Consider the following 26,368-nt stretch of genomic DNA (forward strand, 5'->3'; position numbering starts at 1 on the left):
GGTGGAGGCAGCAGCAGGCCTTGGCGATGACAAGAGCTTGTGTCACTGTCACTGTCACTGTCACTGTGACTGCACGTTTGTGTGTGTTGTTTGCGAGTGTTCTACTTCGGAAGGAACAGGATTCCAAATTTGGCTCATTCTTCTCCACTCTCCAAAGCCCAAATCGGCCTTTACGGCCGTGTTTACCGTTTCCCTTTGTGATGGTTTCACATTGACAGTCACCGCATTTCAAATTCCATAAAGTCAAATAAATTTGATTACAAACGACGAAAGGGCCCGTATACAAAATTGTGCAGCTGCAAGGCGCGTTCACTTTCTAAAGTCACACCTGCCACACCTTGATCCTGTCGAGCGGTACACGAAATAGACTTTGACAGCTGCACGTTCTGCTCACCACCACAACCTCAAAGCAGGCAAGGTATACTGCAACGTTGAATAGCGGTAGATGTGATTGAGCAGGTCTGACGATCTAGCTCGAATTGATGACAGGAGGGCAGTTCTCGCCGCGACCAGCAATGTGGACGTCAAAGTAGGTGCCCGTGTGGTCGTTGGCGTCGTACTGCGCTGGCAGCACCGAGTTCATGCAGTTCTGGTTCTCCTGACCGGGGCAGGTGACGGCCACGTTGGTGTTGGCCGGGTTGATCCAGATCTCGCCCGACGAGTGTCTGTAATCAACGGCGGTGGGGACATGGGGAATGGGATCGCGACCATTGACGATGTGGACAAAGCCGGCCAGGTTGCTGTCGACAGCGCTGGCAAAGCTTGGGTCACCCGTTCGGGGCTGGCCAAAGACGACGGAGCGGACCGAGCTCGACGGCAGCTGGTGCTTGAGATACAGCGCATCGAGCAGCGAGATGGAAGCGCCCAGAGAGTGACCCACGGTCAAGACACTAGAGGCGTTATAAGTGGCGATCGCCGACTGCACCTGTTGCAGCACAGCATCGGCAGTGCGCAGCCAGGTGTCCTGGAAACCACCGTGTACCTTGACGTTGCCGAGGTACGCCAGTCTAGAATCGACAGGGTCCTGCACCGCGTCCAGGTCGTTGAGAAGGGACTGGAAGGATGATGTGTTGGTGCCTTGGTGCGACACAATCACACCTTTCGTCGGCGAGTATGCGACATAGACCATGGGCGTCGCTTCGCCATCACCGGCGGTCCACAGTAGCTGAGCATCACCAACAGTAGTGCCGACAGGCAAGCGACAGTACGCCGCCTGCGAGAGCTGCGCAGGGTAGCTGTACTGCTGGTAGTCGGTGAGCGGCGAGGTTGGTGCAGTGTTGCTGCTGAGCGCCTGACGCTTTGCAGCGCTGACGTCGATGGATCGCTGAACGCCAGGATATTTCAGAGCTTCGTTCTTGAGTGGGCTTGCCGACACGCTCGAGGCGGACAAGGCTGCAACGGCGACGGTAGAGGCGAGCTGGAGAAACTTCATCGTGCGATACTATGTCGATGCTGCGAGCTGAAGCTGATAGACGAGGATGATGAACGCAAGCGTAACGGCTGATATGAGGTCTTGGGTCTTATACGGCCAGCCGTCAGGAGTAGAGAAGGATGATCTGCTCCGTCGACAGCCACTCGGACCTTGCCGACGGTATTATATGCAAATCTCGAGTAACATGGCAAGCCATGAGAAGGGAGCTGTGTGGCTGGGCGTCTGCTCCCGCCAATGCCGCGCTAGCACCAGGCATGAACGCCGCAGACGGCAAGGCGTGGCAAAGGAATGCAGGCCCCTACAGGAACGGCTATGCATGTCAAACGTGGCCGACAACTTACACTCGCGAGGCGGAGAGCGTCCAAGCGAGTTCGCTGGGCGGCGGCGGCCAAACTCGCGCCTGGCTCATGCCGTAAATTGCTTCACGGCGGTACTTGACCAGACAAAAGAGACTCAGGGCTCGCTGCCCCCATCTCATCTTGATCCGAGAGACCGGCTAAGCGAGGCGTAAAACGTGCTCCGCTCGCGTTGCCAAGGGTCCAAAGGCCGCCACCTCGAGATTTGACCCCGTTCACCGTCGTAAATGTCCCAGTATTTCGGGTTGAGTTCTTCGAGCAACGTCATGGGTCGGTCATGTATGGAGGGAGCAGTTAGACTTGCAGTTCTGCGCCGCTCACCAGCCAGTGGATTGCCCTTAGCACGATATACTGATGGTTTCGAGCGGGAGGCGGTCACGAGACGTTACGAATCTCAGCTCTGAGCCAAGCGATCCGGCTGCGAACATTGCCATAGTAGCCGGTGCCGTGATCTGCTCTCCGGCATAAGGTAGGCGAGTCGGGGCAAACTCCACTGCTGCGATCGTGCACCGCCGTCGCCTCAAAAGACGAGATTGATACGCCCGATTGACTTGCACGCCTTCGCCACGCAGCCGAGGCTGGTGACGACTCTGTCGACCTGGTTCGCCGATAGGTCCGAAACCAGGAGCATTCTTTTCTTAGCTCTTCGAGACATTGACCGACCCGAGATCCGCACCAGGAAGTCTGTGGTCCTATCAGGCCAGCTCGGCTCAAAGGCGCAAGTAAGGATCTACGACAAGGCGTGCATCGAAACATCGAAAGAGATTGCTGAGGAATACAAGTACAGATGCGAGAGTGGGTTCGATACGAAAGCCGGCCGTACCGAATATGCTGCTGGGTCGAGTGCCGCTGCTGAGCTACAGAGACGCTCAATTGTTGCCGAGACCGTCACCGGGCCAGTCAATGACATCAAGGCTGATCAGAATGGCCACCGTCATCAACACGGCCACCACGCCGCCGCTCAACGACATCCAGGCGCCTTCCATCCAGGTCATTGCTTCGAAGCCAACCGCACTACTGTATCGAGGCAGCTGAGTGTCATCCTGCAGAGCGGCATAGTCGAAGTTGCCAGATGCATAGGGATCCGAGTCGTCCGCGTTGTCGGCACCGGCGTAGAGGAGCTGCTCGTTGTCGTCATCGAAGGCTCCTAGGTGTCCGCGATAGTCGTCCTCCTCGAATTTGTCGTCTCGTTCGTCGACGACCTTGGGTGAACGAGAAAAGTCAAGCGAGTCACCTCTTCGGTCGCTGAGAGGGGTCGTGGTAGCATCGTTCGGCGTAGCCTCATACGCGGGTGTTGGGTTGATCCTGACTTTCTTCCAAGGCATCGCGTGCGATCCGAGCCGCAAGAGTCGACCTGAGCGAGGCGATGATGATGATCCAGCCGCTGTCTGGTGTCCCGCCTCGAGATCAACATCGAACAATGGCGTTTGCCCGTTCTCGCCCTCATGGCCCTCGCGTGCTTTCCCCTTACCCTTGCTCAACGAGGGCGACAAGGGGGATTTGGGGCCTGCATTGGCCTCGAATGACACATCGACCTTGCCGTTGGTCAGCTCCGAAAGAGCAAAAGCGTCTCGGGTCTTTTTGTCCGTTCCGAGAACGCGACTGCTGTGTGCGATGCCTCTTCTGGATCCAGCTCCTGCCGACATGGACTTTCGACCGGCCATCGGAGCGAACCCTGGACTTCTGAGTGGTGCTGCGACCTGTCCCTGCGAGCCGTCGCTGAGACCACGAGTGAGGCTCACGCGGCTACTGCTCGCTCCAATATATGCAGAATCGTTCGTCGTCGACTCTTGTGTCGGGGTGCCATCTAGACTTGCCTCGCGAGACGTTGAGATGAACTGGGTGATGGCGGAACGGACGCCTGGGTTGGGCGAAGATGCATTCGGGCTCGGCGCTCGAGGCAGCACCTTCTGCGGCAGCACATCCTGCAGCGTGATAGCCATGGCAACGTAGATGGAGCTCTCTGCGGAACGAGTCTGATGCTACTGCCTGCCTGTCCCCGCGATATATGTGGCGCACTACGTCGCTGCGTGGAGGATGCTGTTCGTTGTTCGTCCTCTGCCAGCCATGCTTCTTTCTGCTGCAGGAGCTCTTGAGCTGATGCCACTTCGATTTGTTGTTGGTGCTGAAGAATCAGCGCGAGGTCTTGTGTGTCAACCGTTGACTCTATGTGGATGCGTACTGCGGACAAGGAGAATGACGGTCGATGCTGCTGTAACCTCTAGGACCGTATGGTGATGATCAGGGGTCGTGTGATTGCTCGTTCAAATCGCTTTCTTGCTCCTTGTGCGACTGAGTGACCGCAGCTGAGTCCGTGCGCTTGTTGGGTGGTGATTGTAGAGAAGGTTGAGGTTGTCGAAAGCGAGCAAAGTGCCATGTCACACTTCTTCTCATCACGAAAAACGCTTGCACCCTGAAAGAGCAACAAAAGAAGCAGCGTGTGGAGCGAATCGGCAAGATCCAAGCTTTCGGCAGCTCGGCGCGTCTCGGCTTGCCAAGGCGGCTTGGCTCGGAGTTTTTGCAAGATGTTAGGTCATGGCATCACCCGCGGAGGAGGGCCGGGTATCCATTAGGATGCACGCCTTCAGCAAGACGTTCCTCGATATCATCCTCGATGGCCCAGCCTGAGCCTTCATCCGCTACCATAGCCTTCATATCATCATGTCGACTCCATCACCTCAGACGTACACCTACAAGACGTTTACCAACACCGACGGCGAGCAGACTGCCATCCCCGTCGACGTCTACATCCCCGAGACCGATGCTCAGACCAAACTGACTCCGGTCGTATGGGTGCACACCGGCGGCTTCCTGCAGGGCACACGCAGGTTCGTTCCGCCCCACTTCCTGCGAGCGCTCGCAAAGCACAACCTAGCGCTTTTAGCCCCCGATTTTCGCCTCTGCCCCCAGGTGTCCATCTTGGAAGTGCTCGAGGATGTGACAGACTGCGTGCGATGGACTCTCGACCCGGAAGTCAGAGCTGCTTCGGGGTTCACATCTGACCGCGTGGCATCCGACAAGTACATCTTGGGTGGCTCCAGCGCTGGAGGCTGGCCTGCACTGCTTCTCGGTCTCGGGCTGCACGAGCAATCGAAGCGCCTTCCTCGCCCGCCGAGCGCCGTCTTTGCCATTTACGCCATCACCACCGTCACCGAAAGTCTGGCGCCATTCTTCTACGAGCCGCAAAAGCCTCTTTCATGGGCTGTGGACGGGAAGCTCATCGAGAAGGAGCCGATTGAGCGCGAGGGTCACCTCGAAAAGTGTCTCGACAAAGACCATCAGTTGCTCAAGTTGTCGTCGGTCAAGATTCGCACCGAGGCACCTCCGGCCAGCAACCCTGTCCGTGCAGCCCTCTACAACTTTGCCAGACAGGAAGGCGTCTATCCGACACTCATCCTGCAGGACCCATCAGAAGCCCCGAAAGTGTGCACGCCATCCTTGATCAAGTCTGGGGTAAAGGCAGCAACGACGCCCGTGCTAATTGCGTATGGCGACTCAGACCCAAAGGTGCCCCACTCGCAGTCGTTGCACGTCGTCGATGCGCTCAAGACTGTCGGGTACGACGACAAGACGCTGCTCGTAATTGAAGAGAAGGGGGCTGATCACCTCTTCGACATGGAAGCAGAGAAGGAGGTCGACGGCATGTGGGATTGGCTCGCTAAGAAGCTCTAAAAGCGTCTTGCTCGAGCAACAGCCAGAAGTGCAGGGACCACATTGTCGGGCCACGGCGAAAAGACCGGCTCGAAGCGCATCTGCGGAGAACTTGCTCATCCCCACGTTGGCCGTCATCTCCTAATCCGTTGTGTTGTAGTACGCACTGTAAAGTAGCAGTCTGCGCTGTGTAATGCTCTCCCCCACGTCGATTTGCTGCTTCCCCGCAACCCGCGTGTTTGGTCCCCCGCACCAATTTGAGAAGTCACCGGTGAAGTGAGCGACCAAAAGCCAACTCCGCCCTCTTGCCCGTGTCGGCGCCGAAAAAAGAGCGAGCTTCTCAACACCCTTCTGATGCCAGTCTGACCGCAACCAAAAGGTCTAGCGTCGTCTGAGCACGAATCATGCTGAGGGTCTGGATCAGCATGCAACGCCATCCGCTACCTGTCCGATCCTTGCGCGGTCGGGACCGGTCCTGTCTGGAGTACGAGAGGATCAGCGGAGATGTATGAGGGCTCGCTTCGAGATGCTGCAGGCTGCTCTGGACTCGGCCCGTGCCGCTGTACAGTTGCTGTGTGATCCTGCACCCTGAACAGATGATGTCGCGACTGCATCGGTAGCGCAAGTCCCTGATGTTCGGTAGTATATAGAGCTGCCGGAGATCTCGTCGCTCTCGATGAGCGCCCTCCTTCCCCACGTTCTGGTCTCCCTCGAGCCTGCCCAACTCTCACCTTACCCTTCCCGACCGACGACAACTTGCCCAACATGACGCAGTCCTCGCCTCTGATCGTCTCGTCGTACTCGATCCACGATGTGCGCTTTCCCACCTCGCTGACCGGCGACGGCACCGACGCCATGAACAAGAGTGAGTATCGCAGCCTCGGCCATGGATCCTCGACGCTGGAAGACTGATCTGAGCTTGTCCTTTTCTTGTTTCCTCATCTGTGCACCACGCACAGGCTGCGACTACTCGGCTGCCTACCTCATCCTCTACACAAGTCCCAAAGATGGCGCCGAGATCGTTTCGTATCGCGGCCGCGAGAGCGAGGCCATCAACGCCCCCGTTAAGGAAGACGCTTCTCTCCGTGGGTTTGGCATGACCTTCACCATCGGCCGTGGTAACGAGATTTGCTGTCAAGCCATCGCCTCGATCGTCGAGGACCTGCTACTCGGCCGTGAGATCGAGCCGCTCTTCGCCGACATGGGTGCCACCTGGAACCTCATGGTCTCAGACCCCCAACTGCGCTGGATTGGTCCCGAAAAGGGTGTCATCCACCTCGCCACTGCCGCGGTCATCAATGCCATCTGGGACCTCTACGCGCGCTCTCGCAGCAAGCCGCTGTGGAAGCTCGTCTGCGACATGTCGCCCGAAGAGCTGGTCAAGTGCATTCCCTTCCGCTACATCACGGATGCCATCACGCCCGCTGAGGCGCTCAAGATCCTCCAGGACGCCTCCAAGGGCAAGGCGGACCGAGAGGCCGAGATGGTGGCCAACGGCTACAAGGCGTACACGACCTCTGCCGGTTGGTCCGGCTACGACGATGCCAAGGTGGGTCGTCTCACCCGCTCCGCCCTTGAACAGGGCTTCAACCACTTCAAGCTCAAGGTGGGCTCGGACGTGCAGGATGACATCCGTCGATTGTCGTTGATGCGTTCCATCGTGGACGATCCCAAGGAGATGCCGGCGGGTCGCAAGCAGCCTTCGCCCGGAAGTTTGGCCGGCAAGAACGCAGGCCCCACGGGTTGCGTCGTCATGGTGGACGCAAACCAGGTGTGGGACGTCCAAGAGGCCATCGACTACATGGAGAAGCTCGCCCACCTTCGTCCTTGGTTTATTGAAGAGCCGACTGCTCCAGATGACGTCCTCGGCCACGCAGCGATTCGAAAGGGAATCAAGCACCTCGGTATCGGCGTCGCCACCGGAGAACACGCGCATAATCGCATGACCTTCAAGCAGCTCCTCCAGGCGGATGCGATCGATGTTGTGCAGATCGACTCGTGCCGTCTCGCCGGTGTCAACGAGATCCTGGCCGTCCTTTTGATGAGCAAAAAGCACGGAAAGATTGTCTGCCCTCACGCCGGCGGTGTCGGACTTTGCGAGTATGTGGTGCATCTGAGTCTCATCGACTACATCTGCATCAGCGGCGAGAACGAGCGCAACGTGCTCGAGTGGGTCGACCATCTGCACGAGCACTTCGTCTACCCTGTCAGCATCAACGGCGCTGGCTGCTACAACACACCGATGGACCCTCAGGGCGGCTACAGCATCGAGATGCTCAAGGGCTCGATCGAGGATTACTCCTTCCCCCACGGCTCCTACTGGAAGAACGGAACTGCACGCACTGCACCTCCTTCGGGACACTAGAGAATTTGTATTGACATGGATCGGAAGGAACGAATCAGTGCCAGTGGAACCAGCGAAATCGACGTGGGAAGCGATCGATCACCTCCTGCATGGGTATCACTTGCTGCGGATGAGAACCCTCTGGCCAGATCCCGAATCGGAGCAGTTTCGGCCCTCTGCGGTCGACCCGCCAGAACAGCTGAGCGTCGTACACCTTGACCCGGCCATCGTTGTTGTGACGAAGATTCCAGGTGCGACCGAGTCGACTGTTGCCGCTCACCTTGGTCGAGACAAAGAGCGCTTTTGGGCCAAAGCGACTCGAAGCCTCGGCGTAAAACGGCCCATTGCCTGCCGTCTTTGCAAAGTCCAGCGCGTCCTTTTCCAGATTCGGATGGCTGACCGAGAGGTGTGGATAGTACTCGACGTACTGAGCGTGAAGCTGTGGCGGTTCGAACGCGAAGAGATAACGGTGGTAACTGAAAAGATGATGGTCGGCTTCTTCGTTCGTAAGTTCCGGGACAAGCACGGCACCCGAGGCGATCGCGAGAGTCGCGAGGAGAACGAGCAGACGCAGCTGGACGAGATGCTCGAGAGACATCCTTGCGGTCTGAGACAGTGGTTGAGACACTCAGCAGCCACGCTCAGATTCGCCCTGGCTTTATCAAGATGTCGTCAACAGGGTGGTGAGCGCCAACAAAGCACAGGGCCTCGCAGAGAGTCTCACGGCATGGAGCAACGAGATCAGGTCCAATTCAAAGTGAGCTGAGACCGACGAAGAACCGGTCGTGTGAATCGACAGTCGCTCAGGGGTGGGCGATGCTGGGCTTGTGGGTATTTTTCCCGGCTGTGGAAAGCTCATACAACAACAACCGGAAAAGGGGTTGGCAGACAAGGCAAACTCACACGATCTCAGCGAATCAGTGGAAGCCGCTGGCAACAGGTAGTTCCGCCTCATTTCGGCACCAACATGATGGGTCCAGGCTCTCTTGCGCTGCGGCACTCCGGCGTAGTCAGCCTTCGTCGCCACAGTGTCATCCTTAGTGTCGAAGAGGTGATGAATTACGGTTCTGCCGACACATTCACTCATCTCATGTGATACGCTTCATTTCTTGCTGGTCGACGGGAGTTTCAAGGTCACCACAATCTTGAGACAGACCGCCCGTCCGTTTGACAGCCGACGCTGTTGTTCTCATCCCGGGGATTCTGAGGCATGAAATCCGATTGATGATGCGTTATTAAACGCCTGGCGCTTCCCGTCTTCCTAAATCGCTTCCATGCAACTTCTCGCGGCTCGCTGTCTTGACGATGGGTCCGCTTCTCACGCCATCTTCTCTCTTGTGCTCTGAAGCAGTGATGAAACACCACTACATCCCGCTTGCGGCGAACCACAATGCCGAACCTGTACCGATCGACTCCATCCAGTTGCCGTTCCGAAACGGCTCTTCTGTGTATCCCACGCTCCAACCTTTGAAAAAGTCTTGCTCTGCCTCGATCAGCGCTTGCGCTCTCGGTGACTCGATGCCGTACCCATTGAGCATCTCCTTCTGCGCATCCGTGTAGTCGGGAGGTGGTGCTGCATTGTCGTCTGGCGTTCGATTGGTTGCAGAGGGATGGTCGAACGTGAGGTTGTCTTCCTCGTCCCACTCCCAGTCGAGTCTCGCTTCTCCGTCTTCGCCCACGGCTGCTGTGGTCGACGCTGTTGATGCTCGAGTGGAGACGTAGTCCTGCAGGTCGATCCCTTCGTTGCCGGTCCGCTCCTGGACGATGTGTACGACCAGAGGAGCACCGAACTTCTTGACCTCCTTGAGATCGAGGTCACTGGGCATCGACTCGAACTTTCGTGATCGATAGTATTTGCACCGATACACAAATCGTTCCGGAAACAGACCCTTGACCAGGAACCTGGCTCGCTCTCTTGGATTTGGATTCCGTGAGCTCGGTGTGATCAGTCTGCCCGCCTCAACCCAGATGCCACCACGGCGTTCCAGCGCACGCAGCATATCGGCGAAGAGCTGATCGTCAGCCGCCGTGGGAGCAAACATGAACTTCTGGAATCGATCCTCGTCTGTGGCCCGATCGAACTCGTTGATGAGGCGAAACGATGTGCTCATATCGGCATCTGATGCTTTGTTCATCTCGATCGGGTAGGGACCGCCCGTCTCGAGTAGGCGTGGCGGAGGAGCGAGCAGGTCGAGCGTCGCAAACACCATCCCTGTCTTGACGAATCGCACATTGGCAGAGTCGTCCCTGGTCGATGTCCTACGTACGCTCTCGACGGACTTGACTTGCTCGATGGCGTGCGAGCCTGATAGACTGTCCGTGCTGTCGCTGCTCTTACCCTTGCCTTTGGCTTTCGACTTGAGCTTGGAGAGCCAGCCGGACTTCTGCTCGCCTTCTTCAGCGTCTGCATCTGCGTCCAAGGACTTGCTCGAATAACGCAGGACTGCTTCGGCAGGAAACAGCGCCATCTTGTTGTAGATACCTTGACCGGCATACATCGCCGAAAGCACTCTTTCGATCAACGGTCTCGAGACGATGCCTGTCATCTCTCTCGCTTGGGCCTGAAAAAGGCTGACCTTGCGATAGCGACTGACGTTGCCGGAACGAGCGGTCATCTCCGCACCATTCCTTGGCTGCTGGTGAGCGAGGTAGGCGAAGACACTGCTGTATGAAGCGGCCGAGTTGGGGTTGAAGCCTGCACTGCCAAGGTATGCGAGAGGGATCTGCACACCCAGACGTTTGCGAAGCTTCGAGACGGATTGCGCAACCTTGTTCGAAGACGCCGAGGTCTGACCGCGACCATGTGTAGCTGGGCAGCCCACCTGCCGAAATGGCACAGGATGAGGCGCGTTGATGTCGTACGAGGCAAAGAGCGTGCACTGCAGCAAGAAGGGCGGAAGTGGTGCAGACTGAGCAGGCGGAGCGGCAATCCGCCTCGTTGACGAGATCAGAGGTAGTTCCAGTGCGACTTTGGTGTAGCTGTATGCTGAGGTTGGATCGTGCGCTTCCTTGAGCGTGACACCGCGTGGCAGCTCCTGATCTTGACTTTGTTCGACAGTGTCACTGCAATCAAGGGAGAGCGCTGACGTGCCGAACACGATTGCTTCCGTATCAGCACTAGAGGGAGTCGCTGCGTCTGTGTACGATGTAGAGGGAGCGGCTGTGTCTGTGTACGACGGCGGGCCCCCATTGGCTGCGCTCTTGTCCATCATCTCGTACGACGTCTATAGAGGGAGGAGTAGATATGATCGCAGGTGTTGGTAGTACGAGACGTAGACGGAGAAGGGGCTGGCTGATGCGCATTTCTCCACACTTTTTGGTCGTGACCAGAACCTCCAGCCGCCGTTTGACAGCCGCCGCCGCCTTCTTTTCCGACGGAATGACACTCTCGTCTACTCGGTTGCGATATCTTCACGTTGCATGAGTGGAATGTTCTCTGCGAAGCGAGCTCAGCCTCCTCGCCTCGTCAGACATGTGATCGCAGAGCGACATCATCATTTCAGATAGATGAACTCGACTACGATAGATTACATCAAGACTCCTTGAAGAAACGCTGACCAGCGTGCCAAGCCTGCTGCAGCGTGCCACCGTTGATCTTCAGACCCTCTTCGAAAGCCTCTGTATTGGCGCACTTGTACCACTGCAGCAGAGCAAGGATCATGAGATCGGCGTACACGGGTTGCTCTCCACCCAACCAAACGCCTTGCTTCTTCTCCTTGTTCTCGTACAGCTCCGCATAGGGCAGCATGCAGTTCGCGTAGAGCTTCGCTACGCCTCCTTCCCGCTCCTCGTTCTCCTTTGCGTCCGTCTTGAGGATCTCGTACGGAGACTTGCCCCAATCCTCCGTTCGAGTACGATCGAAGAACTCCTGCGATTCTGGTTCCAGGATGTGAATGACGGCCGGGATGATGGACTTCCACCTCTCCTCCGAATACATGCCGCGTTTGACACACGGGAGGTACTCCTTGATCACGTCACGCGAGGCAGCATCTGGAAACAAAGAGGTCGTAAGATCGCCGCCGTGGTCGAGGTAGAGCTTCTGCAAGGCTTCGGCGATGCCTGTGCTGTCGGTGAACCATTGCTTCTCGCCGGTGGACGAGGTGATGGCGATGGCTGGAAGCGTATGCCGACCTTCGCCAGTTCGCTTCACACCAAGACCGTCCAGCGTCGACACAATGCGTGCCATCGGGACCAGCTTTCGTTCAAAGGGGATGCCGAGCACCCGGAGGGCCAAGTAGGTCCGGGCGGTGTAGGGCGACCATGGCTCCGACGTGCTTGTGCACGAGATGTCGTAGAACGTGACGCTGGGGTAGTCTGTTGGCATAATGAGGCGATCAGAAGCTGCACCGGGGCAAGTCGTTCAGGTGGACAGATGGTTGTATGAGGGGTATGAGTGAGGGAGGGCCGTCAACTGAGAAGTGAGGAGCTTTATATAGCCGACGCAACACCCCACGCCGACTCCGACCTCCGTGGACCCCCGTCGGCTAAACAACAAGCTCTGACGCGTAACCGCCGACAGCTCCATTCGGCACCCTAATCGTAACCTCTCGTCCATCCAGAAGCACAGACGATGCACGCAGCACACAGCAAGAAGGACGCAGCAACGAAAGACTTCGACGTATAAAGACAGAACATGCAACAGCTAGAGAATGCAGACTTGACATCACAAAAAAAGAGGTCTTCCGAGAAACAAAGTGTCCGTGCAGCCACTCTTAGGCGACCGAGAGTTTGGCGAAGAGCTTAAGCAGCGCCTTCCGGGACTCGCGGTACTCGCCCATGACCAAGCGGCCTACGGTGTGCTCGAAGTCGGGACGGCGCTTGACGCGGTCCCAGTTCTCGGCGATGTAGGCGAGGTGGGCGCGCTGCACCTCGTCGAAGCGGTCGACAAAGGGGCTCAGCAGGTCGGCGAGCACCGTCTTGGGCGAGAGCTCGAGGCAGATGTGGTCGAACGCCTTGGTGGCCAGATCGCGGAGACCGAGCTGGCGACCGACGCAGTAGGCGGCCGTGGCGGAGAAGACGGGTGGGAAGCTGGGCGACTTGGAGACGCGCGCGGCAGGTGCTGCTTCAACGTCCTCATCGCTGCCCTGGATGGACGAGGCACCAGAGTGAAGAGAGGCAGATGAGGAAGAGTCGCGACGAGTCGGACGATAACGACGGCTGGAAGGGGCAGGAAGACGAGAAGCGAAAGTGGCATGGCCGGTGTAGAGGTAGAAGATGAGAGCCTGGAGGGTGGCAGGCGAGCATCCGGTGACAGCCACGCGTGCGGCGTTCGACCCGCGAGGAGCAGCAGGTGCCGAGGTGAGGGTGTTGGCAGCGCTGTAGCGGCGCACGCGACCCCTGTTCTCGCTGGCATAGTCGGTGTGCGTAGCATTGCCGACCGGTGTGAACGGGATCTCCTGCTCGAGCTCGGCGGTGGGCGAGGACTTGTCCTTGTTCATGAACTTCATCAGCTTGCCGAATCGCGACGAGGAGCGAGAAAAGGTGGGAGGAACAATCACTTCGGGAGCGGCCTGACGAAGGGCGGGCGCAGTACCAGCGACCTTGGACCTGGAGCCGACGGGCGAAACCTCGTCATCGTCACCGAAGAAGTCGTTGTCCTGCTGCGGGCCGTCGTCGTGCTCATCGAAGTGCTTGGGCTGCTCGGCAACCGAGTCGGCGTACTCCTCCTCATGAACCTTGTCCTGGTGCTTGTCGGCACGCTCGATCTCATCAGCCGACTCGTCAGAGTCGCTGAGAGCACCAACACGCGAGGTGCGGCGGTAGTCGACCAGACCGAGGCTGCTGGTGGATCGGCGGCTGGCCTGAGGTCGGACCTCACGCTTCACAGCGGGAGCGTTCTTGCCCTGGGCAGCGGCGGCAGCGGCCATCTGCTCCTGCTCCATAGTGTCGAGCTCAGCACGTCCGGTCTGGCTGATCTGGCGCATCAGAGCGGGGCAGGCCTTCTTGAGCACCTTGGAGTTGGCGTAGATCACCTCCTCCCTCTTGCCGCCGACACTGACGACCAGCTCGAGATCAGCCCAGGGCTGACCGAAGATGGCGCTGTGCACGGCATGAAGGGTCTGCTCAGCAACGTGAGGGACGAGGGTAAAGGCATCAGCAGCCTCGGCGTCTTCGCTAGCAGCGAGCGAGGCAGCGTCATCTTGGTCCTCCTCATCAGCCTCGATGTAGGCCTTGCGAGGACGTGAGATGGGCTTCCGGTTCCCGCCCAGGCGAGGCGTGGGCAGCGGCTTGCTGCTTCGGTGGATGACGTCTACTGCGGCCATGTTGTCGCGTGTCGAAGAAGGCTGAAGGGGTGTTGCGATAGAAAGGGGAGGCTCAGAGGACAAAGGAGGTTTGCGGCCTGGTGAGGAAGCGCAGCTTATATACGAGCGGGAGCTCGCTTCCATGCTCTGACCCCACATCTCATCTGCGATTCTATCCTCGAGGGCCGAAGGCATCAGGACGAGTCGTCCGTGGGGTGCGACTGCTCGAGGCTGGAATGCGGTGGCACTGGGGGACACGTTGGACAGGATCACCGCTTCGAGAAGATTTTGATTGTGAAACCGGCTGCGCGCAAGACGACGATCGGACGCAACATGACATTGGCATGCAAGCTCACCACGGAGCAGGGTCTCCAGAAGAAGCAACGAGGCTCGGCCTGCGATCCTGGACAACCAAGTTTTCAACAAGCGTGGGAACTCGCATCTATGAGCGACGGAAAGTGGGACAGTAGGGAGCCTCTGTCACAATGGTTTCGCGGCGATCAAGGGACTCCGACAGGGTCCTTCGGGTAAGCGTCCTCGCTTGCGTCTGCCTTGCGCGATGAGCGGAGGAGAAAGCGCAACTACCTTTTTAGACCCTTGAGAAGATCGAGTCGCACGGACGTCGGTGCCCCTTCACTACTTCGTTTTCGCTTTCCTCCCGCCATCTTTGCCCTTTTAGCGAGCCTTTGGGCTGAAAAAGTACGACAGTACGCCGGATGTGGGAGCTGCATGTGAGTGCTAGAGAAGTCGCCACGCGGGACGGGAAAGAGGACAGGTGGCCATGCGGCTCGCGGCGGCTGCATTCCACCGTTGTCATACAATAAGATCAGAGACGCACGGCAAGCCAAAATGGTGGCGGCGCGGGAGCGAGTCGACGTCGTGGCGAGATCTTGGCTGGAATGTACGCTCACTTAGGTCCTTATTTGTCTGCAGCTCAAGAGGCTCAGCCACTCCTGGTAGGACGACAAATTGATCGCGATCGATACGAGAACCGTTCCGAGCTGTTGATTGTCATTCGCAGTGAGACAGCGTCTGCCGAACGGCGCTTGTCGATTTGTTTGTGCAGAATTCGGAACCCGCCTTTAGCATGCTCCATGCATCGGACGAGGCACACCGTTGTCAACGGGGTCCCTCCATCCGCAGCATGACGAGCCGTGTGCCGGTCCCATATCCTGCTACGTAGGTGCCCCGTTACCAGTGCAGTCAGCTGACTGCTCGAAGCCCTGCAGGACAGTCCCATCGCAGGCAGAGGCGCAGAAGTAACCTGAGCGCGCCAAGAGGCACGGACCGGAGAAGCGTGAGAACAATGCGGTTTTCATTTAGAAGGGTGCGCGCGTCAGCCCTGAAGCATGTGCTTTCTGGACCTCGCTTGCGTCAGATCCTGATCGCTTAGCTTGGGGGACAGGCGACGCCCGACGGGACAGCGACGACGATGGGCTTGGGTTGCACGAAGCAGCTGCACCTTGGCATCGACGTGCAGAAACCGATAAAAAATCGCCGCGCACATCTGAGACACGCACAGAAGCTGTCATTCCGCTGTTCCATATCGTCAGCCTTCGACTCCGCGCCTTTTCCGCAGCCGAGCTCCCGCCGAACGTGTGGACCCTGGATTATCTTGCACCCTGAACTAGACCCTAGAGGATGATGTGTATGCTCCTGTCTGTGTCGCTGGCTGTCTGCTTCTGAGCGTTTCTTTCAACACATGGCGTCCTCGTTCGTGCGTTCTCTTCAGATAGATAGGCTTTCATGAGTGACCGGCGAGGGACAGAAGGTGCTGCTGTATAATATATCTGTGACACCATTGTGTCGGTCGATCGCGTCTGACTAGACCTTGAGTTCGAGGATGGCCTCTTCATAAGCCGCGGGAAAGTGGGCTGCAAACATGTCACTCCGCAGCTCTGGTAAGCTGAAGAATGCCAGCGGGCTCTCCACGTGATAGACCTGCTTGTCGTTGATCCAGATGCAGCGGCCCGGCGGGATCAAGGGTCCTCCCTGTGCAGCTTCCGAGCGCAGCGTGGCTGTGTCCAGCTCCTGCCTTCGAGCTGACAGCGCATGCAGCGGCGCTTGGTCACGCTGCTGGGGTCCCACCCACGGCGAAGGCGGAATGCGCGCGCCCGCTGAAGTGCCTGCATCCAGTCGTGCTTTGATCGCGGCATAAAGATCGCTCTCCACTTCGCGGCGCAACGACCAAAGCTGCTCCTCGATACGCTCCTTGCGATGCAGCATGACTTCGTCCACGTCCTCGGCCATACTGATCGATCGCCAATCCCAGTAGCTTCGAAGAATGTGGACCCGCGCATCGTCCTGACCGTCTGAGGAGGCCATCGCATGGCGACGTCGAACACGGGACAGTGCGCCAAGCACACGACGCAGCTCTCTCACCTGACCATGCCCCACCCGAGGGATGACGTCGCTGCCCAACACCACTGTCGTCACGAGTGGCACGGAGCCGAGCGCAGCTCGTGCAGCCAGATCAGCAGTCATCGTCACAGGGCTTGCAAAGCTCACTGCCCGGATGGGCCGACGAGCTGGAAGTCCTGAAGACATGTTGGTGACCCAGGTGCCGGCATCAGGCTCGCCCCCGTCAGGGATAAAGTACTCCGCAAGCAGCAAGACGGCAGCACTGGCGATGGCGCCACCGAGTGAATGGCCGCAGAACATGACACCAAAGCCCTCGTTCTCCGCAAGAGCTTGGCGCAGTGTGGCGAAGAGCTTGCTTTGCGGTGACACCAGGGCTTTGGCCGCGCGCCAAATGCCAGCATGACATCGAAACTCCTCACCGGGTGTCGGCTGGACCTGAGGCAGCTCGATCTCTTCCGTCTGCAGCTCCAGGTCCACGATGATGTCTGAGAAGGACTGCGTTCCGCGCACTGCAACGCAGACGACCTTCCGTACATAGTCTCGGACAATGTAGAATGTGGGACTGTAGTCGGCATCGGCGTCGAGCGTTTGAATGTCGGCATGCAGAACATCATCTGCGTTGAGGCGCGAGAGATAAGCAAACGTCTGGCGTGAGAAGCGGTCGCCCGAAGGAGTGAAGGTTGGCGGCAGGTCCACGATGTGCACGTGCAGACCGTACGCAGAGATGGCCAGCCGACCGCACCACTTGATCGTGCGTACGAGATCGCGGTTCGTCTCCTTGAAAGGTCGCAGATCGCGACTGACCAGCTCGGGCTTGGAAGCGCCTACTTGCGGCGAGGTCATGAAGTCGTATGCGCGACCAAAGTAGCCGCTGCTTGCTTGTCCTGGCCGAGTGGCGTCAAGACGGGGTGTCTTTGCGAATTCGAGGATATCGTCACCACGGTTGGTGACGATCATCTCGTCGTCACTGCTGTCCTCTTCTTCCTCTACCTCTTCCTCGTTGTCATTGTCGCCGCCGCCGACGGCCTCAATCGCGTCTGGGCCGTACCCGTTGCTCTTGGCATCCGTCTCGTCGCCCGTTTGGGCGTGGTGAGGTAACCCGTTGCCATTGCCAAGGATCGTGGCCGTGCTCGGATCCAGGTCTTCGTGATCGCGCCCGACATCCCGGCCTTGTTGCTGAGACCAGCTGAGTCTTTCCTCGTCGAATGCCGCTCGCGATGCTGCGCGCTGGGCCCCGATGTCCAAGCGATCAGAACCGCGCCCTTTGGGCGCTTTGCCCTTGTCGTCCTTGTTCGAGGGTCTCCTCCATCCATCCAGCCGTGTCAGACCAGCTCCTTCCGCGACGTATCGATCTCGAGTGACGCTGTGTAGACAGTAGAGCTCAAGAATGCCCCGCAGCACCTGAAAACGCGTGAGACCTCTGGGCTTCCTGTCCCCCTGTTGGTCTGGCTTCTTTTTGGATCCTTTCTCCTCGTGGTCTTCGAGAGCTACAGTAGCCCATTCGGCCTGAATGAAGCTGTACGCTTCGATTGCGCATTGAGCCAGGACAGTTCGGCCTGCAAGGTTGTAGACCATCCAGCGGAGGAACCAGAGCACCAGCGACACTCTCTCGTAGATTGAATAGCCGAGGTCGACGAGATGCGCCGTTACGAAGGTGAAGAAAGCAAAGGCGTGCACCAGTAGAGCAATCACACCTCCGTGATCCGCTTCGGGACGCTTGTCATCGCTGCTTGACCCTGTGCTTCGAAGTCCTAGATCACCAATGAGGAACCAAAGCACGAACGATCGTTGACGACCGGAGGGGTCTACGTGAATGTGACTCGCAGAAGGTCTGCGGCTGCGCGATCCAGACGACCTTTCTTGTTCGCCGTGTGAAGCGCCGTCATCGCCGGGAGAGTGTGTTCTTGGGTCCGTGGAGGAGGCACTGCGTACCCCTATGCCAGCATCTTGAGTGGACTGTGTCGCAACGAGCATCGATGAGGGCGTGTGCCGGAGCGCACCTCTCGACTGGGCTTCCTCCGACGGCGAATCGATCTCGCCTTCGTCGTGCTTGACCGCCGACTGCAGAGTCTCGGTTGCAGGCTTCGAACCGACGTTCGCAGCCTGGGACTCGCGCAAGGCTGCAAAGGATGTGAAATCGGTCACTGCTCCCGTCAGCGGCGATCGTGTCAAGCTCGTCGCACGCAGACCTTGTGGGCTGTCATTTGTGAGCGAGCCCCGACGCGAGGACGCAGATGTAGGGTAAGGCGATGGAAGGATCTCAATGTGCGTCGGTACGAGCCTCGGCGTGCCAGGCGGAAGACGGAGCGACGAGCTGCTGGTGTTAAGGTGAAGATGGACCATCGGTGCAGCGTGCATGGCTGCAGAATCCTGATATGGCGTCCAGGGCGAAGGTGGCAAGCTCAGCATGGTTGCGACCAATTGAGGTGTCCTTGGCGCTGCATGGAGGTTGCGAGCTGACAGATAGTCGGCATGGCCCGACCCGATCGAGCTACGAAGTTCGCGATGATCGATCGCTAGTGGCGTGAATGGAGATGGCGGTACAGATAGCTGCACCGGGAGCAGACGTGGCGCCGTTGGAAAGTCACGGAATGCGCTGGTTTTGCTCGAGCTCCTCGAAGAAGGCTGCAGGAGAGGAGACGAGATAGGTGGCAAATCAGGCGATGCCAGCTCATCGTCCGGAATCTTGCTTGGGTCCAATGGTTCGAACTCGAACACGGTGTTAAGCTGGCGACCCGCGGTATCGATCGAGTTGTTTCGCGATTCTCGCCGAGACAGAGCCGCTCTGCGTGTCGCCGGAGACATGAAGGGGCTGACAGATGTGACTGCCGGACTCTTGCGCGCCTCTGCATCGTTTGCCGACGGCGTGACAGCAGCGGCGGCTAGGCTACTCGGCAGGACTGGCGGAGCCATGCTTGCTCCATTCATTGTTGGCGTGCCCGGTTGTTTGCCGCTTGAAATGCCGATCGGTGCTGCAGTCGGTAATTTGGGGTCATCGATGCCAGACAAGTTGACAGATGAGTCAGATCTTGCCCGTGACGGTCGTTGTGGCTCAGTGAAGCTTCGAAAGAAGGCAGGAGCCTGGCCGAAGCGCCCATCTCCTCGTGCTCGCTTAGCGGAAGTCTCGGCGGCATGTGCGGCCTTGACAAAGTTGGTGAGGGCGGTCAGTGGACCGACCTTGTGTGCTGGGCGGTTGCGGGCAGCCATCTTCTCGGCGTGCTTCCGCGCCTTCTCACGCTCGCGCATGCGCCGCACGCCGAGCAAGCCTTCGAAGCTGGAAGCGTCGCTGCCGTTGTCGTCGAGCAAAGGTGGCGGTAGCAAAAGCGCGCCTTCCTCGAAGCCGTCACCTGGCTTGGATCGCCATGATGATCCTCCTTGCCAAGCACCGGGCATTGCAACTGGACTGGGAGGAGCTTCAGGGAGCATCTGATCGTGATATGCGGAGCCGATACCAAATTCGGACTTGGAGAGTTGAGTGAGCCTCGGACGACGGCCAGCTTTGAGCATGATTGTGCCAGGTGGTCGATCAAAGTCTGCGCTGGTGGTGGCGAGTGGTCCACTGTCGTCATCTCCGATGTGATCAAGTCTAAGATCTTTTGAAGCCTGTTCTTCCCCGTCGTGATCCTTTCTCTTGCCATGCGGCTTGTATCCGTCGAGCTGCAGTAGTGTCGATGGCATCTGCTTACGGCTGCGATTACCAACTTCGAAGCTGAGGCCTCCTCTTCGGCTACGAACTTTTGAGAAGCCATCGCGGCCATCTTCCACGACAGCACCTTGCCGAGTCAAGATCTGATGCCACATTTGAGCCCTGCGCTCTGCGATAGTCGCGCCTTTGTTGTGCGAAGGAGGCTTCTGCGTCTGTTTCGCATTCGGCAGCTGAAGGCGGAGACCATTCTTGCTGAGTGAGCTGAGTGAGCTGGTCCATGCCTGAATGCTGTGCTTGAGCGGGTCGGTCGAGCGACCCTTTCCCTTCTTGAAATCGTCGTCTTTGGCAAAGGAAAGGCTCGCAACTCGACCGGAGCTGTCCTTCCGCAAAAGTAGCGCTCCGAGCGCTTCAATGGCGCTTCCATTGCTGGGCCTCTTCCTCTGGCTTCTTCTCCTCCTCATGCTGCTGAAAGGTTCGGATGAAGTGGACGGCCACGCAGTGGTGTTGTGTGAGAGGTCGGCATCGGCTGGTAAGCCTGTGGGAGACCGTAGTAAGTCCCAGTGTTCTGACGTTTCCGGAGCGTAGTATATGTTGGAGCGCGAGAGGATGGCCGAGACAGTGACATAGCGAGCCGAGGGTGCCGGCGCAGGGACCGACGGCGGGTCTGACTGTGGTGCATTCTGATTGTGATCAAGGGAGGTGTCCAGGTGTAAGGTAGGCTGTTGCTTGTCTAGGCTGCGCTGATCTGAGACGCTGTCGTGTGTTAGCAGCTCGGGACTTTGCGTGGCCTGCGGTGAGCTTGGAGGCGAACCCTCGAGACGAAAGGACGAAGGCGCCGCACTGAAAGCGGGAGAGGCTGCTACTGGATGCGCCTTGACTACACGAGGAGTGCCGTTGAGCTTCAGACTAGGGATACGCTCGAGCGATGCAGTTCGGCTGTTGGAGAGGCCATGTGCGGGTGGGAGTGGTGACAGCTCGTCGAGGTCGAGGTCGAGCAGCTGCGGACGACTCGAGGCTGCGGATGGTGGGATAGACCGAGGCTCAGAGCTCTTGAGTACCTCAGACTGTGCAGTCGACGACATGGTGGCTGACTGCCCCAGGCTGGATCCGCCTGGCTACGCCGTAAAGGAGGGTGAATGCGAGAATGCGGGAGCAAAGTCGTCGAGGTCGAGAGACTTGTTCGATGGAAGCGGAAGCTGGGCCATCCTTGCACTGATGCTTTTCTTTTGCGTGTGCGCGGCCGCCTTTGGGCTACAAGCCTGATCGTACGTTCATGAGCGGCGTGATCTCGAAAGTGTGGAAGCGTTGAGATGAAGTTGACCAGTGAATGATGAGTGAGTGACCCTTTCAGCGGGAGAGCTTTCGAGAAAAAAAGGGTCCAACGAGAGCGTGAGGCTGAAGCTTTCGATCTACTGCGTCACACGCTCTTGCCGCGTGGTCACTTAATGAGCCGCCGCCGTTCTAGCACACACGTTGCTTCACCTCCAGATCGGCTGAACAGGCTCCAGTACCTGCGTGCTGCATCAGTCCGAATGTGACATCGACCCACACTGTCACCAAGCTCGAGCACATGCTTCGAGAGACTGAAACATGTTGTCCGCGAGCAGGATGTCACATGCAGGGCAGTGTAATGTCACAGCCCGTGACCAAGCTCGCAGCGCAGTTCGAATTGTACCGAAATGGAGCCGATCCGACTTGGCCGAGCAACTCAGATCGGTGGGTCGGGCGATCCGTCGGCAAAGCCGCTCCTCGGTCATCCTCGACCTTTCGGAACATCAGAGCCGAGCTTCTACGGCCCCGCCGATGCTGTGACGCTGCCGTGTGACAGGAGGATGAGCTTGTTCCTATGACTGGGTTCATTTTCGTGCGACTGGCATACGAAGTTCGGCTGAGCTGCCGTTTTCTCACACAAGTCGGACCCATCCGTTACTCACCGTCCATCGATCGGAAGCATGCCGAATGTGAGCCTGCGGTCCTTCACACGCAAACACAGTCAGGGCCGATCTCATGAGCTCTCTAGTTGAGACATTCCAATCTGGATTCAAAACTTAAAAAGCAGCACCTTTAGCAGCGAGCTGCCTGACCTCGGTTGCAGCGAGCAAAGTTCCGTTCCGGAAACGCTGCACAGCCTGAGCGGTGGAGCTTCCAATCGCTGTCCAGGAGACATTGTGTCCTACAGAAGCCAGGAAGGCGGCCGTCTGGTTGCTGAAGCCGACAAAGCCTGGGACTTGAGGAGCGGGACTCTCGAGGGTGGTCGAGTTGGGGCTAAGCTGATCGTGCCACCTTGGCTCCGCTAGCGCTGCTTGTGCGTTTTGCCCCTTGAACAGCACGTCGTAGGCTACCTGAGTGACGGCTGTGATGATCCTAGAGCCGCCGGCAGAGCTGAGGCTGAGCTTGAGCTCACCCGTGCAGGCGTCTTCGGCGATCACCGCCGAGATTGATGAAAGCGGTCGCTTACCGGGACGAATATAGTTCGCTGGCGTCGGAAGGTAGCCAAAGAAGTTAGTCTGCCCGGGCGAACTCGCATCATCCAATTCGTCATTGAGAGGGAAGCCATGCTCGGTCATGAGTTGCGATCCCCAGAAGGTGTTGATGGTAGTAGTCAAAGAAATCGCCATACCATCCGCATCGACCACCGTAATCGCGGACGTGCCGTGATCGCTCATCACATTGGTGGCCTTGTTATCGGGGATGTAGTACGACGTGTTGAACGTGCGAGAGTCGTTGATCTTGGCCTTGTTGGTTTGGCTGAACGAAAGGTCGAGGTACTCGCCCTCGAGGCGGGACACGTTTTTGACGAAGGCGGGATCACCGTAATTGGTGCGCTGGCCGTAGGAGAATTTGTTGGCCTCGATGAAGCGGTGCGTGGAGACATTGACGTTGCTTAGGTCCTCTTCACCGTCGGCGTTGAACTGATCCACGGTTTGAAGGGTCGAGAGGACCACGCTGCCGGACGAGGGCGCCACCGTGCCGTACAGACGATATTTGCCATCGCGCAGAGTCACGTTTCTGGGGTTCCGGAACTGAACGGTGTAGTTGGCAAGGTCATCGCGGGTCATAATGCCCTTGAGCACCGTGTTGTTGGTGATCGTGTCCACAATATCCGCGGCAATCTCGCCGTAGTAGAAAGGGTCGATGCCCTGCTCGGCAATCAGCTCGAGCGTCTGAGCGAAGCGTTCCTTCTTGATCGTGTCATTGAGCTGAGCCAGTTTGCCGTCCGGACAGTAGAACTGGCTCCATCGAGGGTCGCTGCAGAGGAACGGGTAGGTGGTGGTGTTCAAGGCCTTGGCGAGCTCTGTCGTGACCTTGAACCCGCGCCTGTTGAGCTCAATGGCAGGCTGGAAGACCTCCGACCATGCGAGCTTGCCGTACTTCTGGTGCAGATCCCACCACGCCTTGGGCTCGCCTGGCACTCCCACAGCCAGTCCGCCGTACAGCGAGGCGTTCTTGACCGGGTTGCTCGAGTACATGTCCTCGGTAGCAGCTGCAGGGAAGACTTCGCGGAAGTCGACGTGGATGTAGTTAGCCTTCTTGCTGCGAGCGTCGTTGTCGTTGCTGCGCTTGTGGTTGGTGTTGGCATCATCCGTGACGGGAGAGCGGAGCAGAGCGTGGCCACCACCGCCGAGACCAGAGTGGTACGAAGCGATGGAGCCTACACAGAGGGCTGTGCCGATGATCGAGTCGACCGCAGAACCGCCCTGCTGCAGCAGTTGGGCACCAATGTTGGAGCAGACGTCCACCTCGGACGAGACAGCGCCATGCTGGCCTCTGACGCTATACAGGGGAGCGTTGCCTTGCGACGCGGCTCCGTAGAAGGCGGGTTGCTGGTCGTTGTTGCGCACCTCGAGGGCGTCGATGGGGAAGGCTGTAATACGGTCGGCCAGCAGGGCTGTCGAGATTGCAGCCACCAATGCCTGAATTCCGCTTCGTGCGATCATGGCGATAGTCTATTGAGATCCAGCTCACACAAGTCGGTGGGGCGAGAGCTGATATGTCGTGGGAAGAAAGAAAGCTGGAACGTTTGACACAGAAAGGACATTGAAGGGCGATCCTCACAACTTTGTTCAGACTACTGTATTCGCCGCGTGCTTGCGAGCAGATCTTCTCGCTTGCGTGGGGTTTCAGATTGGTTGGGTGGGTAGGGCGAGCCATGGTGGGGGCAGGCTGAACAACAGCTCTTTGATTCTAGCGGCGACCAGATCGGTGTTCACGCCGGCGGCAAGTCACAGATCGAGCCGAACCGAATCAAGGCAAGGCACCATCCGCAGCGAAGTTCAGGCGCCGCTCACAGGCCCACGGCGATAAAACGTTTCGCTCGCACACTAGTCTGACCACTGTGACGTCCGGACGTCATCCGACGAATATCACTGACTCTGAGAAAGAGTGAAACAGTGCCGGTAGGATCGATGTGGGGGATCTAGGCATCTGGCATCCCCTTGATATGGTCATTTGACTCAATCAAACTTTTCGAACTCGGCTGTCTGGACCTCGCTTAAGGAGAGCGAAGATAGGAACCATGTACCCGGTGATGTTCATTGATTGGATCCCGTCAAGCCGCCAACTTCGGCAGAGCATTGCAGCTGCAGAAGATTCCTTTCGGTGCTCAAAGCAACACGGCTCTGAGCAGCCATGTGGGTCGAGAAAGTGGGTTGGAATGCATGGCACAATCCGACAGATGCTGGCGTGATGGAGAACTTCCCGCACGATTCAGCCTCAAGGCGGGACTCGGGAGAGGCCTGACCGCGCTGGACCCTGAATGGAAGAAAGCATTGCGCGTCCTTGACAGCGAGGTGTGTTCCATGCTACCCAGCCAACCTCCCTGCAACATCAGAGCTGCTACCTGCTCGTCTGCGAGATCAGCCTTGTCGAACGGAACGATACTCGCCATCGCAGAAGCTGTCCAGCTACTCCATCCCCATCAGCGCCCATCAAGATGGACTTCGATCCGGTGAACCGAGACGCACCTGCTCCTCGCTACGAACTCGAGTCAGGATCCGAAGACGAATTCGACCATGACGGTGTGGCTACCAAGATTCAAGGGCAGCTCGTACTGAGTGCGACTGAAGCCGGCTCATCTTCCACTCTGCAGCAAGGAAACCCGCTTGTGGTGTTGGTCCGGAATGCAGGAGCAGCTTTCCTGTCCTCCCTTCAAGGTCACAGGTTGGAGCAGCGATACTCTCTACGCGCGGACTCGGAACAGCACGCATCGATCGCTGTCGCAAGCTCCTCCTCGGGCAGCAGCATCACCGTGGCTATGGTAGCACCACCACCGCAGCTTCGCTCTTCACGATTCCACGAGATTGCAAGTACCCTCCTCGAAGCAACGAAGCCTTCGAAGGTTGTGATCGTCGATTCGTACAGCCAGGAGCAGCAGCTATATCGAGACACGGACTCTGAGTCAGATTCGGAGAACGAGGCTGCCATCAAGTACCTTGCGACACCAACCTTCCTGGCCGAGGAGAAGGTCGATTCGAAGAGAATGGAGCCATTGCGTTCGCCCGAGACTGCAAGTGGGCTTGGCGCTGCATTCCTCTCAAAGGTAGGCTCAGACACGAAAGCTAGTGATTGGGTTGACAGGGCCGCAGCCAACGTGTACTGATCGATATGTCCACTCTCGTCGTCGCATTTGCTATCGTACAGGCTGTCATCAATGGCGTCCCCGCGATATTGACCCTATTGGAGGACGTAACTTTCCAGTCTCATGTTCAGCTGTACGGATCATTGGGAGCATCTCGCTTGTCACCGTCAGCTAGCAAGACACTAGCCTCCTTGACCGGTCTCGACAGCATCGTTGCTTCATCTGCCGCAAACTCGCCTTCCACAGGATCAACACTATCGGACTTTGTAGCTTCGCGACGCGTCAAGCCAGCGGCCAACTTGGCAGTGCTGGGAGACGGCAACATGTACATCTGATAAGCACCACATTCATCTTGCGATACGTCGCTCCCATCTGCCCGATCAGCGTCGCTGTGTGCCAGTTGGACAATAGACACGCACAACAGGAAGTCCGTGATGGTATCGGGCTTGAAAAAGTTTGGCCAAGTGAGGCCAGATGCTGGACGACGATCCGTCTCACTACACGTGGACGCAGATCCGGTCTATCGCATGACTTGGGCGGGGGATGAAAGAAGGGCCTGTCATCTTGCAGGAGACGGAGTTAGAAGAGGGTCTCTACGAGATGGCATCATGTCCGGCACTCGGAAGCGTCACGCCGGCGCACTACAAGGAGCCAGCCGCTGCTGTCGCCACTTAAGGGCGTGGTCTGGCCGAGAGAGCAATGAGGTGAAAGTCGCACTGCAGCTCAGCGTCATGGATGTGCTGCCAGGAAAGGCGGCG

At 58.1% G+C, this 26,368-nt stretch overlaps 11 protein-coding genes across 11 annotated transcripts; 3 read left to right on the forward strand and 8 right to left on the reverse strand.

Moving 5' to 3' along the window:
* Positions 1 to 469: 469 nt before the first annotated feature.
* PSEUBRA_006018 (Lipase, class 3) lies at positions 470 to 1,432 on the reverse strand (the record flags this gene model as incomplete). The annotated part of the gene is made up of 1 exon (XM_016439393.1): positions 470 to 1,432. One exon carries the CDS (start codon positions 1,430 to 1,432, stop codon positions 470 to 472), a length of 963 nt encoding a protein of 320 aa, XP_016289724.1.
* Positions 1,433 to 2,657: 1,225 nt separating this feature from the next.
* PSEUBRA_006019 (uncharacterized protein) lies at positions 2,658 to 3,731 on the reverse strand (the record flags this gene model as incomplete). Its single annotated transcript, XM_016439407.2, has 1 exon — positions 2,658 to 3,731. One exon carries the CDS (start codon positions 3,729 to 3,731, stop codon positions 2,658 to 2,660), a length of 1,074 nt encoding a protein of 357 aa, XP_016289725.2.
* A 718-nt stretch (positions 3,732 to 4,449) lies between these two features.
* PSEUBRA_006020 (Alpha/beta hydrolase fold-3) lies at positions 4,450 to 5,460 on the forward strand (the record flags this gene model as incomplete). Its single annotated transcript, XM_016439379.1, has 1 exon — positions 4,450 to 5,460. One exon carries the CDS (start codon positions 4,450 to 4,452, stop codon positions 5,458 to 5,460), a length of 1,011 nt encoding a protein of 336 aa, XP_016289726.1.
* A 744-nt stretch (positions 5,461 to 6,204) lies between these two features.
* PSEUBRA_006021 (Mandelate racemase/muconate lactonizing enzyme, C-terminal) lies at positions 6,205 to 7,804 on the forward strand (the record flags this gene model as incomplete). Its single annotated transcript, XM_016439382.1, has 2 exons — positions 6,205 to 6,304; positions 6,399 to 7,804. The coding sequence occupies 2 exons, from the start codon at positions 6,205 to 6,207 to the stop codon at positions 7,802 to 7,804; spliced, it is 1,506 nt and encodes a 501-aa protein (XP_016289727.1).
* A 34-nt stretch (positions 7,805 to 7,838) lies between these two features.
* Positions 7,839 to 8,381, reverse strand: PSEUBRA_006022 (uncharacterized protein; the record flags this gene model as incomplete). The annotated part of the gene is made up of 1 exon (XM_016439400.1): positions 7,839 to 8,381. The coding sequence occupies one exon, from the start codon at positions 8,379 to 8,381 to the stop codon at positions 7,839 to 7,841; it is 543 nt and encodes a 180-aa protein (XP_016289728.1).
* A 766-nt stretch (positions 8,382 to 9,147) lies between these two features.
* On the reverse strand, positions 9,148 to 10,995 carry PSEUBRA_006023 (uncharacterized protein; the record flags this gene model as incomplete). The annotated part of the gene is made up of 1 exon (XM_059465745.1): positions 9,148 to 10,995. One exon carries the CDS (start codon positions 10,993 to 10,995, stop codon positions 9,148 to 9,150), a length of 1,848 nt encoding a protein of 615 aa, XP_059321709.1.
* Positions 10,996 to 11,315: 320 nt separating this feature from the next.
* PSEUBRA_006024 (Glutathione S-transferase, N-terminal) lies at positions 11,316 to 12,107 on the reverse strand (the record flags this gene model as incomplete). The annotated part of the gene is made up of 1 exon (XM_016439405.2): positions 11,316 to 12,107. The coding sequence occupies one exon, from the start codon at positions 12,105 to 12,107 to the stop codon at positions 11,316 to 11,318; it is 792 nt and encodes a 263-aa protein (XP_016289729.2).
* A 388-nt stretch (positions 12,108 to 12,495) lies between these two features.
* On the reverse strand, positions 12,496 to 14,046 carry PSEUBRA_006025 (uncharacterized protein; the record flags this gene model as incomplete). The annotated part of the gene is made up of 1 exon (XM_016439410.1): positions 12,496 to 14,046. The coding sequence occupies one exon, from the start codon at positions 14,044 to 14,046 to the stop codon at positions 12,496 to 12,498; it is 1,551 nt and encodes a 516-aa protein (XP_016289730.1).
* A 1,803-nt stretch (positions 14,047 to 15,849) lies between these two features.
* PSEUBRA_006026 (Lipase, class 3) lies at positions 15,850 to 21,114 on the reverse strand (the record flags this gene model as incomplete). Its single annotated transcript, XM_016439408.2, has 1 exon — positions 15,850 to 21,114. The coding sequence occupies one exon, from the start codon at positions 21,112 to 21,114 to the stop codon at positions 15,850 to 15,852; it is 5,265 nt and encodes a 1,754-aa protein (XP_016289731.2).
* A 966-nt stretch (positions 21,115 to 22,080) lies between these two features.
* Positions 22,081 to 23,970, reverse strand: PSEUBRA_006027 (Gamma-glutamyltranspeptidase; the record flags this gene model as incomplete). Its single annotated transcript, XM_016439399.1, has 1 exon — positions 22,081 to 23,970. One exon carries the CDS (start codon positions 23,968 to 23,970, stop codon positions 22,081 to 22,083), a length of 1,890 nt encoding a protein of 629 aa, XP_016289732.1.
* A 995-nt stretch (positions 23,971 to 24,965) lies between these two features.
* PSEUBRA_006028 (uncharacterized protein) lies at positions 24,966 to 25,945 on the forward strand (the record flags this gene model as incomplete). The annotated part of the gene is made up of 2 exons (XM_016439412.1): positions 24,966 to 25,571; positions 25,673 to 25,945. 2 exons carry the CDS (start codon positions 24,966 to 24,968, stop codon positions 25,943 to 25,945), a joined length of 879 nt encoding a protein of 292 aa, XP_016289733.1.
* Between the last annotated feature and the right edge of the window lie 423 nt (positions 25,946 to 26,368).

This window comes from Kalmanozyma brasiliensis (genome assembly GCF_000497045.1).
Source record: "Kalmanozyma brasiliensis GHG001 unplaced genomic scaffold PSEUBRA_SCAF8, whole genome shotgun sequence".
In the NCBI taxonomy this organism is placed as follows: Eukaryota; Fungi; Basidiomycota; class Ustilaginomycetes; order Ustilaginales; genus Kalmanozyma; species Kalmanozyma brasiliensis.